This window comes from Brassica napus, chromosome C9, assembly GCF_020379485.1.
Source record: "Brassica napus cultivar Da-Ae chromosome C9, Da-Ae, whole genome shotgun sequence".
Taxonomy (NCBI): domain Eukaryota; kingdom Viridiplantae; phylum Streptophyta; class Magnoliopsida; order Brassicales; family Brassicaceae; genus Brassica; species Brassica napus.
The window spans coordinates 45,084,315-45,101,241 of NC_063452.1; the positions used below are offsets into that span (position 1 = coordinate 45,084,315).

General features: G+C 35.0%; 1 protein-coding gene across 1 annotated transcript; it reads right to left on the bottom strand.

The window, feature by feature from the left end:
- Positions 1-896: 896 nt before the first annotated feature.
- On the bottom strand, positions 897-2,933 carry LOC111210062 (glucan endo-1,3-beta-glucosidase 13-like). The gene is made up of 3 exons (XM_022710369.2): positions 2,794-2,933; positions 1,416-2,702; positions 897-1,110 (listed from the first exon to the last, which is right to left on the bottom strand). The coding sequence occupies exons 1-3, from the start codon at positions 2,849-2,851 to the stop codon at positions 1,076-1,078; spliced, it is 1,380 nt and encodes a 459-aa protein (XP_022566090.1). The 5' UTR covers positions 2,852-2,933; the 3' UTR covers positions 897-1,075.
- Between the last annotated feature and the right edge of the window lie 13,994 nt (positions 2,934-16,927).

Sequence of the window (16,927 nt, forward strand, 5' to 3'; positions counted from 1 at the left end):
GGGATCCAATATCAAATAGCATTCCTTGAACTTCATTCTGAATTCCTTCAAAAATATGAAGGAGAAAGAGTTCTCGACTGCTTGACCTGAAGCCACACATAATGCCCACTATCTTCACTGCAAGTAGTGCAGCCATAAGGGGTACAGAATCTGCAATATGAGCAGAGGAGCTTAACAGCCGGAAGGATGATACTTGCAATACCGGCATGTCTTGGAAGATATAATCACTCAACAAAAAAGATTTAGGATTGAGCACAATCTTCGTTACAGAGGACACAGTGAATCACTTGTCCAAAGAAATCAAATTCACTGGAAACATCAAGTTAACAAGCACACTTTCTTCAATCTGCCACAAAGAAAAAAGAATTAACCTCATGTCGATATATAATATTACAATTCAGCAAAAACAACTGTTTTAAGCAATATATAATATAAACATCAACTATTTTATGATTATGATATTACAATTCAGCAAAACCAAAATATTGTCAAGAAGTTTACTTATTTTGTGTTTGAACCTCTGCATAGGCTATTTACATTAAAAAAATCAAATCTACACTCAAGATGATTGATCTTACAATGTATTTCTTACATATATTATCATTTCTTTATAGCATCAAATATTATATTAAATAATGTTGGTAATAGTTTGAATAATACGATACGTATTTTCCTTGCGTAGAGGTCGCTATAACCGTAAGATGAACGATAGACATCGTCGACCCAACCAACACATATTGTCGAATTCCAAAATCCGGAGTTAAAAGGATTAGTTTAATGGTTTATTCTTCTTTTAATCGTACAACACGCCACTGGATGAGTTTTATTACATTCATACTTCAATCATAAACCTCTGCGAAGTTTTTTGTGTAACTGTTGATTACACGAGGTTTAAATTAAGGAAACAATACTGAGACCAGTTTATATGATACGACGAAACCAACCAAATATACAATAATGAAAACAAATCTACGCAATAAATAATCATATACTCGAATGACAAAACAATGTATTAAATAGATAACGAGAAAATGCTATTAATTAATCCGCCGGATCCTCCTCCTCCAATCCCATTTCAGTGCCCTGTTGGAAACTCGCATTTCCCGTACTCTACGAACACAAAAAAAAAAGAAGGAAAACAATAAGTTAATTTAATTTATATCTCCATTATACGTCACATTTTAGTTGTACTTATATATAAGTAAGAATCTAATAGTAGAAAGTTTTATCAAAAGTTGCATATGTTGTTGAACCACCCTAACCTCCATTATTATTATCAAACCATCGTCCAACTATCTTATCATTTCTCTCACGAATTTTTAGAAAGATCTATAAAACTTTCGATAATAGCATACTACTATATACGTAAAATACTAATTAATTAAAATGATAAGAGAAGATGATAGAGTACGTACTAGGAGGTTGCGAGACCACGTACGCTGCACCACCAAAATCACACGTGCCAACACCACGCGCGTTCTTCTGATAGTAACTGTTGAACGCATAAGAAGCGTGTGCCTCTAACGATTCCGGATCATAACACGTGGCACCCTTTTGAATCGGACGGCAATCAGCGCCTCCTTCGCCGCAAGCGTAGTCGAGACCTTCCTGAAGCTTCTCCTTCGTCGTCTTCCCGTTCGCCACGCACCACGTCTGTCCTCCCACGTGCGACGACGGCGTCTTCACCGGAACTTTATCTTTGCCATCGTTGACCGGAGTTGACTTAGCGGAGAACGGAAGGTCGTACACTTTGTTCTCGTTAGGGTAAAACAACCCGTAGTTTCTCTCCGACGTGGGCCCCGTTTTCTGGTTCTCGTTGAACAGAGCGAACAGATAGACGTTAAGTGGCTCCTTCGGTTTTAACGGCGTTCCGTTTCCCGTTAACACTCTCTTAACTAACCCGCCGTTATACGCCGCCGCGTTGGCCGAACCGGCGCCGATCTCGTTTTCGTCCCCGGCGGAAGGCCAGCCCGTCTCCGTCACCACGAGCTTGACGTCGTTGAATCCCACGGCGGCCATGGCGGCGAAAACGGCGTCGATTTGCGCGTCTAAGAGATTGCTATACTTCAAACCGTTACCGGAATCTACATTGCCGGCGTTCTCCTTAAACAGAGCGTAATCCAACGAGATCTTATCGGCGTTAGCCGCGTAGGCGAAGAACGGGTAAGCATTCACCATGATATGCGACGACGTTTTGCGAAGCAGATCCAACATAGGTTTAATCACCGGTTCGATTAAATCCGGTTTAAACGAACCGGATGACGGTGGATACGAATTCGCCAACGCGCTCAAGGCTATTGGCGACGATACCTTAATCGATTCATCGAGATTAAACTTAACGAGCGAGCTCTGAATATTCTTCATAGCTTGAACTAGATACGTCGTCGTGTTCCTGGGGTCGACGAACACTTCGTTCCCGACGGCAATCGCTTCGATATCAGTTGCCGGCGTGTATTTCTTCACGTTTTCCTGAACCCAGTTGTCCGTGTAGCTCTGATCAGCGGAGGCGGCGGCGAGATTCTCATTGGGGAGAGAGACGACGACTTTGATGCCGGAGTTTGCGAGCGCGGTTAGTACGGATTTGTCAGTGTCATAAAGCTTGACGCGATTGATTCCTTGAGATTTTAGAAGCTCAACGACTTTCTCCGGCGCCGGGAGATTGTCCGCTATGCGGCCGTAGTTTACTCCGATCATTCCAGAATCTATTAAGAAACAAACAAATGAAGATAATCAGACTCTAACACGTGAAACTAGACAGACACAATTGTAAAGAGAGAGATGATGAAGCTTAACCTGCATGCGTGAAGGAAATGGCTGAGAGCGTTAGGAGAGATAGAACAAAGAGAGCCATTGTTGCGCAGAGGTTGAGAAATGTTTAGAGCTAAATGTGTTGTTTATATAGTGAACGAGGAGAGGGAGGTGGAGGGAGTGGGTAGGACCCACGCAAGATATTGGAGATGACTTTTTTTTTTTTTTTTTTTTTTTCCGCTGGAATTTATTAAAGATAACTTAGTCCAACAAGATTAAGCCCAACAAACTATACAAGCAAAGGGTCAAACAAAGACTAAACTAGGGCCAAAAGAACAACAAGCCAAACGAAAAGTCCAAAACAGACCGGCCACAACATTTTGCTAGCTATGGGCCTAAAGCCCATAGGAGAAACCCGTTAAAGAAGAAAGCACACGTCGCCCACCAGATGTCCGATCGCCCTGCGATCAATGAACACGTGTCTAAGGCACGAACACATCCTTCCACCGGAACCAGAGAGAATAATGGCGAAGCTCCGCCGACGGGGAAACGACCATGAAAAACCATCAGAATGGTCATAACAAAGGTTTGAATCGAGAGATCTATATGGCGGATCTATGAATCGACGAAAACATCAACCGCCTACAATCGATCCTACAACTCCGACTATCATGCATGACATCTTTAAAGATAAAGATAAGCATGAAGATGCAAAAACCAAAAACCATTGGGAAAGAGAATCATCGGAGCTTCAGAAGTAGAGACAATGAGACAGAGAAGAACAGAGCCGTAGATCAAACGGAGCCGGGAAAGACCCGGACTTTAGCCGGCGATAGCGATGCTTGAAGGAACCATCACCTCCCGGAAACAAAAGCCGGCCGTCCATCGCCGGAGAAGAAGGCGAGAACGTCGGAGTCAGAGCCGGTCGGATGAAACCGAAACCGGAAAACAAAAACCGACGGTCTCTCTCACTCTCAAAACAAGATCTAACTTCTCTGAAAGATTTTTTTGAAGATAAGAGAAGAAAATTGTTCGAGAGAGAAGAGAGACTTTTTTTCCGACTAGATGACTTTTATTTGTAACTGTTAAACTTTTTTTTCCAACTAGTTTACTGGATGACGTGTGAAAGTAATTATTTATTTTATTAAAAGTTTGACTGTTTTAATCATAGTGATTGGATGCTGTACCGTATATGTTGTCAGATGGTGGGTACGTGCGAAAACAAGTATTCAATTTGAGATTGATTTGTTAATTTTACTGCAGCTGTTGCCTTTTGGGTGATTCTTTTTTTTCTTGGACAAACCTTTTTGGTGATTCTTCCAAACATAGATCACATAGTCTGACGACTCGCAACAACAAAAAGATCATATATTTTTTTTCACATATTCTATATATTTATAAGAAAGTAAAATTTGAATTCAATATGCAGCGTTTATGAAAAACCAACCATTAGAGCATGATAACGAGGTTTCTTAGGGTGGAGTTCTTATCGGTATATAAGAAATCATCTCTTAACTTTTAACTAAAAAAGTTAAGAACCGGCTTTTGAACCAGCTCTTATTCAAGAGTCGGTTCTTAGCATTTTTTAGTTAAAAGTTAATAAACAGTTTTTTATATTCCGCTAAAAATTTCACTCTAAAAATCTTCGTTAATCATGCTCTTACGAGTTTACAAATAACAACTGTTGAGCTACAAGCCTCTACAACCCAGTAAATATGTTCACTACAGGCACATTAACCACACCTTTGCGATGTCAAAAAAACACACCTTTATTTGATGGTATTATTAAATTGTTGGAAAACAGCTTACATATCCGTTAAAAGTGAGTATTATATCAATAATCGCTGATGTGATGCATTAACTTATTGCTATAATAACAAGAATTCAATCGATGTCAAAAAAAAAAAAACAAGGATTGCTATAATAATTTTATTTTAAGAACAAGAATTCAGTCAAAAATTAACATTGCTATAATAATTTTATTTAAAAATTCGTCTATTGCTGGAGTATCAATATGTACAATCGTGTTAAAGAACATTTAGTCTCGTCGATGTGAACGTTATAGCTCTGATTTCCAACTTCTCTTTTTCCTACGTCGAATCAAATAGAGGGAGTTCCCAAATATTCAGTCGTTTTGCTCCTTTGGATGTGTTCTACCAATAATTGGATAGATATATTTTCAGCGATGAGGAGGGATAGTATTAAAATTTAAATGATCGAAGAACTTAATACGTAGAAATTTGTTTATTTACAAGTTCGATTTAGCTCGTAATATTAGATTTAAGCAACTTGGATGGATAATGAACGCGTTTAGATTTGTCATATAGGTTAGCTAATCAGACACCTCAAATAATTTCGAATAGTATAATAATGAATCAAGCTAACTTGTCCATATATATTTGATGTCCGTCCAAGGGGGAAACCAATATGATACTTCATACTTGTAGAGTTTAGTTGGACTATACAAGTTGAACACTACTAGTAGCAAAATTTTGATGAAATCTACGACTAAAACTTGTAATTACTACGTGAAATTTGCATTTGAAATTGTAAAGTTGCATCTTAAGTTGTGAAATAATTTTTTTTTGTTTGTTTAACCTTTGAGATATCCCGGACTCATAGAGAAACTCATACTAATCTCCAAAAAATGATACGGTTTACGGATGGACTCTCACTCCGGATATTCAAATTGACCGTAAGATAGGTCTATATCCGCGTGACCATAAGGTCAAGTGCAGTCGGTGCATAAGCAGTTTTATGCACCTGTTTTTTTTAATTAAAAAAAACTATACAACCACATTCAATTTTAATTTCACCTGTAATATATATGCTAATCATGATCTAAGAACATCTATCTTTTTCGTTTTATTTCTTAGTAATGTAACATAAGTAGTTCCTGCTATATAGAATTAATTTGAAAATTTGAAAGATCGTAATTCAATGATTTTTTGATTTAAGACAGATTCAACTTTATGGGCATCTATATGCTCAAACAGATACTAGGATAGCGATGACAAATTCAAAAGTAGTTTCATCTTAGGTGTTTTTTTGAACAGTCTCAAACCATATATCTTCGATGTTTAAGACCTAAATAATGAAAACAACATCAGACATCCTATGTGAATAGTATTTTTATGATTATATGTTTTTGACGACATCGCACTATATGTTTCCCCCAGGCTCGAAGTCGGTAAGCTTGTTTACACGGAATCGAGAAAATGAAACAAAATGTCCATTATATGCAAGAGAGGAGTCACATTCATATTGACTTCTCTCTAAGTATTATGGCCCTAATAAAATATGAACTTTGTCTTATAGTCTAATACTAATACAAATATGCATTTATATACTCATATTTTCTTATCAACCAAGGAAAAGAATTCAATGTGTTAGGTCACTTGAATGATGTCTGTCCACCAAGTTGAGTTTTAGATAGGAACGTTAGCTGCTTGTCCTTGATGTTTACGGTAGGATAACAAAATGCTAGTATTATATAAATAAAATATACTCCCTCCGGATATGAATGTAAGATGTTCTATATTTTTATGTTGTATACAAATGTATGATGTTTTGAGATATAATTAATGCATTTATTTTTAAAATTTAAACATAAATTAAAAAGTAAAATTATGAGTGGTAAAACTTTATTGATATAATCAAAAAGTAACAACTAAAATATTGTATTTATTGTTTCTTAATATGTGTGTAAAACCTTAAACATCTTGTATTTAAATCTAGAAGGAGTACTATTTGTCAATTATAATGTCTGGCCACACATAACATTGACTAAATAACCATTCACACACTACGACGTAACTGCTTCAAATGAATTGAATAGCTCAAAAGCATGCGTGCATTTGGGTATCATGTAATAATAACTAGAGCATGATCCCAGGTGAGGATATTTTATAAAGACTTTTTCTTGGATAGTTTCACCAACCAATAGAAAGTTGTCATTTTAGATCTAGTATCTTTTAATTAAGGAAAGAAAATAATTTGCCAAATTATATTATGCTATTAAAATAAAAAATAAAAAATTAAATAAATAAAAATAACAATAGTTCTAAAAAATATTATTTAAAAAAAAATATTTATTTTTAAGATTTAGAGTTTAGTGTTTAAGATTTATAATTTAGAATTTATCCAAATGTTTAGTGTTTTTCCAAGGGTTTAGGGTTTACCTAAGGGTTTAGGGTTTACCCAAGGGTTTAGGGTTTACCCAAGGGTTTAGGGTTTACCCAAGGGTTTAAGGTTTTCCCAAGGGTTTAGGGTTTAGGATTAGAGTTTAGGGTTTAGTGTTTTGTTGACAACATGTTTAGTGTTTTTCCAAGGGTTTAGGGGTTTACCCAATGATTTAGGGTTTACCCAAGAATTTAGGGTTTAGGATTTGAGTTTAGGGTTTAGTATTAGAGTTTAGGGTTTAGTGTTTTGTTGACAACATTTTTTTTTTTGAATTCGTTTTTTATATATTATTTTTATTTATTTTTAAATTTTATTTTGAAAAAATAATATAATTTGCCAAGTTATTTGGTTTCCATAATTAAAAGATACTAGATTTAAAATGATAATAATCTATTGGTTGGTGAACCTTTAGGTTCACCCTAGGGGGTGAACCCAAGAATAACTCTTTTATAAATGCATAATTTTGACATACGTAAATATTTTAAATATATGATTTATATTTTAATGTTATAAGTAATGTACTATAATTTTTATTGTTTAGTTGTTATTTGATATTATTAATATATAAAGATTTGTTTTATACTTTTACTTTTTTTATTAATTGTTATTACATATAATATATTTTTAAATTTGGTACACTAAATTCATAATCCGAAATCATCAAAAAGATAAAACCCATCAAAATATATATTTTTAATTTCTACAGTAATCATCAAAAAGATAAAACCCATCAAAATATATATTTTTAATTACTATAGAATAGATATTTGTATAGGATCATTTATATTTTCTTGTTGTGTTTAAAAATATACTTTGGCATTTATAATTTTAGTGTATATATCACGATTTCATAAGTAAATATACTGTTATGTTTAAATAATTTAGGCTTATTATTTTAGTAAATTTTATACATGGTTTACGAATTTAAATACCTTTTAATGGTGACTGATATTTTAAATGAAATTCATTTTTAAAATAAAATAAGTTAATTTATTAATTTAAGATAACTTTCTATTTAATTCATATATTAGTTCCATTTTAATATAATATAGACTATAATTAGAAAATTTATGAAAATATCATACAATTTTTTAATAATATAATCTTAATTAAAATTGATCTGAACAAAATTATACTACTAATTACAAAATTAATTAATGCATTATTAAATAAAAATATTTAAATTTTAGTAGGATTTTATTAGATTTTTGTCAACGAATTTGTTATAATTAAAAATAAAATTAAAACAGTTTTATAGGTGAAGTTGTTCTATGTGTTGATTATATAAGATGTAAATTTTAATGATGCCAAAATGTTGACTAGAAATAAATGAAATATGATTTTCTAGGGAAAAATCCATTTTTTTTAGAAACCCACACATGAATATAAGTTGTGACTTCTATTTTAACAGAATCGATTCATATAGTTCTTCAGTTTTAATAATACAGATTATAATTAGAAAGTTTATGAAAATAGCATACAATTTTTTTTTGTAATAAAATCTTCATTAACATTGATTTGAATAATTTTATACTACTAACTACGAAATTAAATAATTCATTATTAAATAAAAATATTTACATTATTAGTAGGATTTTTTAGATTTTTGTCAACAAATTTTTTATAGTTAAAAATAAAATTAAAACAGTTTTATAGGTAAAATTGTTATATGTCTTGATTATATAAGATGTGATATTTAATAATGAAAAAATGTTAATTATAAATAAATGAAATATAATTTTTTAGAAAATATCTATTTTTTTTTTTAAATCACACATGAATAGAAGTTGTGACTTCTATCTTAACATAATAGATTTTACGTGAAAATTGCTGTAATTTTTTTTTCTGCCATAAATTTTTAATAGGAAAATAGTTCAGGATATATCACGACCTTAAATATCAGAAACTTAATTAAGGTTTAAAAGGGTGTCTTACGAGTCTACTAGCAGTCCCTAAATTATTTACAACCTTAAAAGTACAAAAAATATTGAGAAAACAACCATTAAACCCTCAACTTTCAAATTTTTTTAAAAAATCTCTAACTCATGTTTATGAGCTTAAAAAAACTCATGTTTGATCCAAACAATTCCTCAATTTTTCGATATTAGCTGTTTTAACTTTCATTTTTTGTTGATTCAGCTACTCGAAAAATCAACTGTTAAACTCGAGCAACGGCCGTTATATACGACGCCATTTTAAAAATTATTTTGTTTTAAAAAAAAATCGAGTTCACCTTCCTCACTCAGAAACCTAATCCCCAATTCAATTTCATCTTCTCTAAATCGATTACAAAGGCAATCTACGATTAAGACGATCAGTGGTAGTTTCTCCAGCGACAGGTAATGATTCTCATCATTTTGATAAAGTCGAATTATCACTCTCAATTACTTATCAGGTTTTAGGTGACGAAAGCTCAGTCTTGATTTCTTCTTGAGCTTTACGTTTTAGTTTAACAGTGGACTATTTGAGTTTTTAAATGGTCAAGTAAACAAAAATGAGAGTTAAAGCATCCAATATTTAAAACTTGCGGAATTCTTTTGGATCAAACACGACTTAGAAGTTTTTTTGCTTTAATTTGTGCAAGTTTATGATTTTAATGGCTGTTTTCTCAAAAACTATTAATACTAAAACTCAAAAATTACACATTTTTAAAAAAATGTTAAATAAATTTAAATGTATAAAATTTTCATTTAAAATGATTTCAATAAATTCAAAACACATCTTAACTTAACCAATCATGTTCAAAGATTTACAAACAACCCAAAAACATCCCAATGACAATAAGACCTTACAATAAATTCAAAACTCTCTTTAGGTTTTCTCTTCTGTGTTGAAACTCATATAGAGATTTTTTACACCTATTTATGAAAGCTTGGTGAGAAATAGGGTTTCTTTGTGAAGAAGATAACTTTCTTATTAGGGTTTTCAACTTAGGTTCATCGATTACAATAGAGTACATTATATAGGAAAAGCACGTACTCATGTAGAGACAAAGGAGAGCACAGCTCAGCTTGTGACAGCACACAATCCCAAGGTTTCAAAACGGTTTGATAGCTGTATTTCCTTAGCTGTATGTCCCGTACGAAGACTACCTTTAGGCGTCACATGATCTGTGCTTTTGTTACCGTTGAAGAGTGATGTAGATGACTGGGCCTTTGTCTCCAAAGCTTGTGTTGTGGGCTTTGGGTTTACACACCCCCTCAAACTTGGAGCAGGAGGCTTACTGATCCCAAGTTTGTTGCGCAAGGCAAAGAAAGGTTGTTGCGGAAGCGACTTGGTGAAGATATCAGCCAGTTGAAGAACCGCAGGGACCTGAATGACGACGAGAGCACCCAGAGCAACCCTCTCGCGTACATAATGAAAGTCTGTGTCAAAATGCTTGCTTCTGTTGTGAAGAGCTGGATTAGCAGTCAAGTAGACAGCAGAGAGGTTATCACAAAAAAACTCAGGTGTATCAGGAAGAGAGATCCCCATCTCACCAAGTAAGGACGCTATCCACTTGAGTTCAGTCGCTGTGATGGACAGAGTGCGGTACTCTGCTTCTGTTGACGACCTTGACACAGTTGGGTGCCTCTTTGCAGACCACGAGATTATGTTAGAGCCTAGGAACGTACAGAGAGCACCTGTGGACCGGCGAGTGTCTTTGCAGCCAGCCCAGTCACTGTCACTGAAGCCATACAGAAGGAAGCCAGTTTGTGCGTTGATATTCAGACCAAGGCGGCATGTCCCTTTGAGGTAACACATTATTCTCTTTAGGTTGGAGAAATCAGCAACTGTTGGAGAGTGCATCTTCTGGCACATGTAGTTTACTGCAAACTGAATATCTGGCCTTGTCAGAGTCAGATACTGGAGCTTACCCGCTAAGCTTCAAAAATATGTCGGCTCAGAGAACAGCTTGTCGTTGCCAGGTACCTTGTCTAACTGTATCGGTAACGGAGTTGGCATTGGAGCGCAATCTGACATTCCTGCAGCCTCTAGGAGATCAAGTGTATATCTTTCTTGACAAAGAAACAAGCCATCAGTGTGTGCTTGGACTTGTATGCCAAGGAAGTAATGCACTGAGCCCATGTCTTTCATCCGGAAAGTAGTGTTTAGCGTTACCATTAGCTTCTCAATCAACCTCTCATTGTTTCCTGTTAGCAGCATATCATCCACGTAGAGAAGAAGGTAGATAACATCGTCTCCATGGAGATACACGAACAGAGAAGGATCGCCATGAGTGCATTTAAACCCAAACTCCAGTAAGAAGGTACTGAACTTATCAAACCAAGCACGTGGAGACTGGCGAAGTCCGTAGATAGCTTTGCGTAGCTTACAAAGGTGATGAGGCTTTTCTTTATCTTCTAGCCCCGGAGGCTGCTTCATATACACATTCTCCTTGAGATCCCCGTGGAGAAAGGCATTTTCTACATCCAGTTGTTTGATTTTCCAACCCTTAACTGTCGCAATGTGTAGCACTGAGCGTATTGTTGCTGTACGTACCACCGGGCTGTAGGTCTCAACAAAGTCAATACCCTCAGATTGCTCGTTTCCTCGAGCTACTAGTCTTGATTTGCGTTTGTTTAAGGTTCCATCTGCGTTTAGCTTCGACTTATGTACCCATCCACTGCTAATAGGTTGAATGGTGGGATCAGGGGGGACTAGATCCCACGTATGAGTGATATCCATATTGTTTTTCTCATGCTGCATTGCATTGGTCCAGTTTGGGTCCTTGAAAGCTGCAGCGAGAGTCTTCGGTTCAGGGTAGAGAGATTATACAGTGACCAACGCATACTTTAGGTTAGGTTTCCTGATCCCATCTTTGGCTCGAGTGATCATTTGATGAACTGGTGCAGGTTGCACAACTTCTTGTTGAACTGGAGACACAGGAGGCGAAGGCAGAGGAGGGAAATCCTCATCAGAAAAGATAGATGCTGCAGATGCAGGGGAAACAGGAGGTGGGGCTTGAGTCTTCCTTGGGGGAGGGATAAACTCTTCAGCAGCCGGTTGATCAACCACCTGTTCCGTAGCTGTAACATGTTCAGAACGCCAACTTGAGAGAAGAGGAGTGTCCAGTGATGAAAGGAACGACTGAAACTCCTTTTCATATGGAAACTTGTTTTCTTCAAAAAGAACATGTCGACTGATATAAACTCTAGCAGACGGTGGATGTAAGCATCTGTATCCCTTATGCTTCTCACTGTAACCAAGAAAGACACAGTGTAGACTTTTCGGATCAAACTTATTCTTTCCATAAGGCCTGAGAAACGGATAGCAGCTTGTTCCAAACACACGCAGAGAGGAATAAACCGGAGGTTTGCCAACAAGCATTTCATAAGGGCTTTTCTTTTCAGGTAACACCGAAGATGGCATCAAATTGCCGAGATATGTAGCAGTGAAAAACGCTTCGACCCATAACTGGTGAGGAACCTTACTCTGAAACATAAGTGATAGCCCCAACTCAGTAACATAACGGTGCTTCCTCTCAGCGAGACCGTTTTGTTGTGGGGTATGAGGACAGGAAAGATGTTGTTTGATCCCACAAGACGCAAAATGATTGAGCAGTTGTTTGCTAATAAACTCTCCACCACCATCACTTTGAAACACTTGTATTTTGCTGTCTAGTTGTCTTTCTACTAAGTTCTGGAAGCTCAAGAATGCAGTAAAGAAGTCTGATTTCATTCTCAAAGGGTACATCCAAGTATATCTTGAGAAATGATCTACAAAAACTGCATAAAACCGAAACCCTTGTGTAGACACAACTGGAGAAGGCCCCCAGAGGTCACAATGCACTCTCTCTAAGGGACGGGAAGCTACAAACTCAGAACTAGAAAACGGTCAACGACTAGACTTGCCCAGTTGACACGCCTCACAGAGCTGACGACTGAGGTTATTAACGATGATGGCTTTATTTGATGCAAGACGCTGGAGAACTTCATGGTGAGGGTGACCTAGCCTCATGTGCCACACATCACCACCTGCAGCCTGCTGTCTGTGAGAATAGAAGGCCATGAACTTCAAGTTCTCCAATACGTACAGATCTTTTTGTCTAACTCCTTTGGTTAGTAGCTGCCTTGTCTGTTTGTCCTTCACAATAACACTATCAGCATCGAACTCAATTGAACATGGATAATCAGCCGTAAGTTTTGAGACAGACAGAAGTGATTTAGTCATTACAGGACATATAAGAACATCTTTAAGGGGAAGATTACCTTGAAGACTAGGCAACATCGCAGTACCAACGTGTGTTATAGGCATACACTCACCGTTACCAACCAACACAGTGTCGTCTCCAGTATATGCCTGTGAAGACTGAAGCTGAGAGACGTTGTTGGTGATGTGAGCAGTTGCTCCAGAGTCCGCGTACCATTCCTGACCAGAGTCGTAGCGGGTGTCTTGGGCACGCATAGCAGCCAAAGCGGTGTGGTACTCCTCTGCTTGGTAAGAGTGATCGAAGCGTTTGTAACACCTGTAGGCTGGATGGCCAAACTTGTTACAGATCTGACAGATTGGACGGTTATCAGGCGCAGAAGAGGAACCCCGTCCAGAAGACTGACTGATCTGTTGATGAAAGCCACGACCTTGGGTGGAGTAGTTTCCTCTGCCACGAGAACCACCACGACCTCTACCGCGAGAAGAGTATCCCCCTCTGTTAGTGTAGAAGGCTTGGTTGATAGAGACGTCTGTTGGAGCTTCGTAGGTAGCTAACTTGTCGTTAAAGCTGATAAGCTTAAAAATAACATCATCGTAGTTAGGACCCGGAAAAGCATCCATTGAGCTCTCAATGACAGTAGAGATAGACTCGTACTCTCTCCCAAGTCCACGCAGAACGCCATAGATCTTCTCTTGCTCAGACAACGGCGCACCAATCGAGTCCAGTTGGTCGCAAAGCGACTTGATTTCAGCGAGATAAACAGAGAGAGTCCGAGAGCCCTTCTTTGTTGTCTGGATTCGACTCTGGAGGTCGAGCTTTCTTGTCGGAGAAACGCGGTTGTATTTCTGTGCGAGATAGTACCACAGCTCTTGAGAAGAACGGAGACCGTAAACACTACTGATGACGGTTTCAGACAAGGATCCGACCAACCAAGCCATGATACGTTGATCAGTACGGACCCATTGAGCGCACTCAGGATTTGCGGTCTCTGTAGTTTGTTCGCCATTCACGGTGGTGAGAATCGGAGCTGGGCGAGGAGTGCTACCGTTGACATGACCTAGAAGAGACTGACTGTTGAGGAATTGCTCGAACTGAAATTTCCAGGAAAGATAGTTTGAGTCATTGAGTTTCAGAGTGACACACTGAGTGATTGTCAAAGGAGAGGTATAAGGATCACCATCCATGGCTCTGATACCATGAAAGCTTGGTGAGAAATAGGGTTTCTTTGTGAAGAAGATAACTTTCTTATTAGGGTTTTCAACTTAGGTTCATCGATTACAATAGAGTACATTATATAGGGAAAGCATGTACTCATGTAGAGACAAAGGAGAGCACAGCTCAGCTTGTGACAGCACACAATCCCAAGGTTTCAAAACGGTTTGATAGCTGTATTTCCTTAGCTGTATGTCCCGTACGAAGACTACCTTTAGGCGTCACATGATCTGTGCTTTTGTTACCGTTGAAGAGTGATGTAGATGACTGGGCCTTTGTCTCCAAAGCTTGTGTTGTGGGCTTTGGGTTTACAATTTACACACAAATTTTATGACTAGTCATAGTAACTTCCAAAAAAAAAGATCTACGAATCTTCCTTTTGATTTTAGTTTACATAGAGTAAGGAAAATTTACCCCAAGAATAAAAAAAGTCTTCTCCAACTTACAATAATTTTTCAATACTTCTTATGTTTCAAATATATGTCTATTTTGAAACTTTCACATATATTAAAATATATTAAATTTTATTAAAATATGGATCTTTTCGGAGAGAGTATTATATTTTTCTCTTCAACAATCGCCTCTTAACTCGTCCTTGTTAGCCATGGTCGCTTAAACTCCAATTCCACAGTAATCTCATATTTTAGCCTCGTGTATTAATTATTTATTATATTATGTAATACTTTTTTTTTGTAATACTTTGTGACTCGGCGGAAACATCTTCTTAAGTATCCAACTGCGGTCTTCTTGATTGTCACAACATATTCATGTTATGTATTGACATCTTCATAAGGACCTCATCAATTATTGTCTCAGCATCTCTGCAAATATGTCTAATGTCATTGTCTGAATTGCCACAACATTGTATCGATTCTGTCTGATTCTGTCATATACTTATACTATCCTAGAGATTACATCAGTTTTATGTTTTCACCTGTCCCAATTCTCAAACATCTATATCATATCTAATCTATTAAAACAGAATTTTACTTTTTATCTACTTAAAAATATTGTCATTAATTTTTGGACCTATCCATATTTCATTAGAGATAAATGTAACATCCCTTAACAACTAAGTTGTGCTCATCGTAGTATCTTCCAATATTTTTGTTAGTAACTACCCTCTGCTGAATTATTAGTATACTAATTAAATATAGTAATTATAATTGATATATGTAAAAAAGATATTTATACTCACAAAACTGCACTTGTGTATTTAGGAATATGCAAGATCCAGAGTTAATTTCTAAACTTTACTGATATACTATAAACTAGGTTAAGATCCGCGTCTTGCGCGGAATCAACATTATATATATATAAATGATTTTATGTATTAAATATTTTTACATATTATGAAATAATAAATATATATTAAATAATTAAAAGTTAGTAACTATTAAAAATATAATTAAATTGGTGCGAACATATAAATCAATTTTATTAATCCAAAAAATATTTTTTTTTATTTGATAGGATATGTTATTAAATTTAAATGATACTAACATAGATAATATATTTTAGTATATTTTTAATATTAATATCTATTAAATGATGATTTCTACTCATATAGTTTTTTGATCATTTGTATCTTTTATAGAAAAAAATTTAAATTACTGATAACAAAATTTTCATTGTGGGATTAATAGGTTTAGTCATTTATAATTTTTTTTAAAAATAAGTTGTAAATGATCGTTCAAAACTTTTATCAAAAAATTGTTCAAAGTAAATTTTGAAACTAAAATATTGTATTTTATATGGTTTATAGTTTAATTTAAAACGATATATATATTAATCTTAATAATTAATTAAATTAGACTTTTTACTTATATAATTTTTGTAATTATTTGTATGTTGTCATAACAAAAAATTTAAACCATGGATCATAAAATTTGAATGTGAGACTTTTAACAGTTTTAGTAATTTATAGTCGTTTGTAAAAATTCAAAATATAACATATACATAAAAATCTAAATTTTTATTATATGGTTATTGTGGTTGTTTAATTTATTTAATAGCTTAAAATTAAACAAATATGATAGAAGATACACTATTTTTTTATCAAATCTTTATTATTTAAAATCATTAATTGTCATATATACTTTAGCCACATTATGCAATTACGTAAATTTTATTTAAGGAAATAATAAAGTACATTAATGATGAATTTATTATTAGTTTAATTAAAAGCTTATTATATAATTAGATGGACCAACATATTTCTCTAATGATTCTAAGAATCATTCTAGTGATGACATGTGGCTACAAAAAGAAGTTGTAATGCTTCTCAAATAATATATAGGGGATACTAATGATCTTATATGTACGGAGAGTGATTAATAGGTTTAAAAATACTTATATACACTAAATTGTACTTATATCATGTAAAGGGAATATAACATCATGAAACATCTTTACAAATTATTTATACTATGTTAGTAAGATACTTTCACTTTTTCAAGATATAAAAGTGTCGATAATGAAAGTTCTAAAAGAATTATTTACATAATCAAAACAATACTCACACTAAATATAAATATAATTTTTATTCATTCTAAAATCTAATCTATTTTTATCTATTTACAAATAATTTAGGTTGGAAAATTACATTTAACTAGCTTTCCTATTATATCTACTTATACTTAACTTTATTAT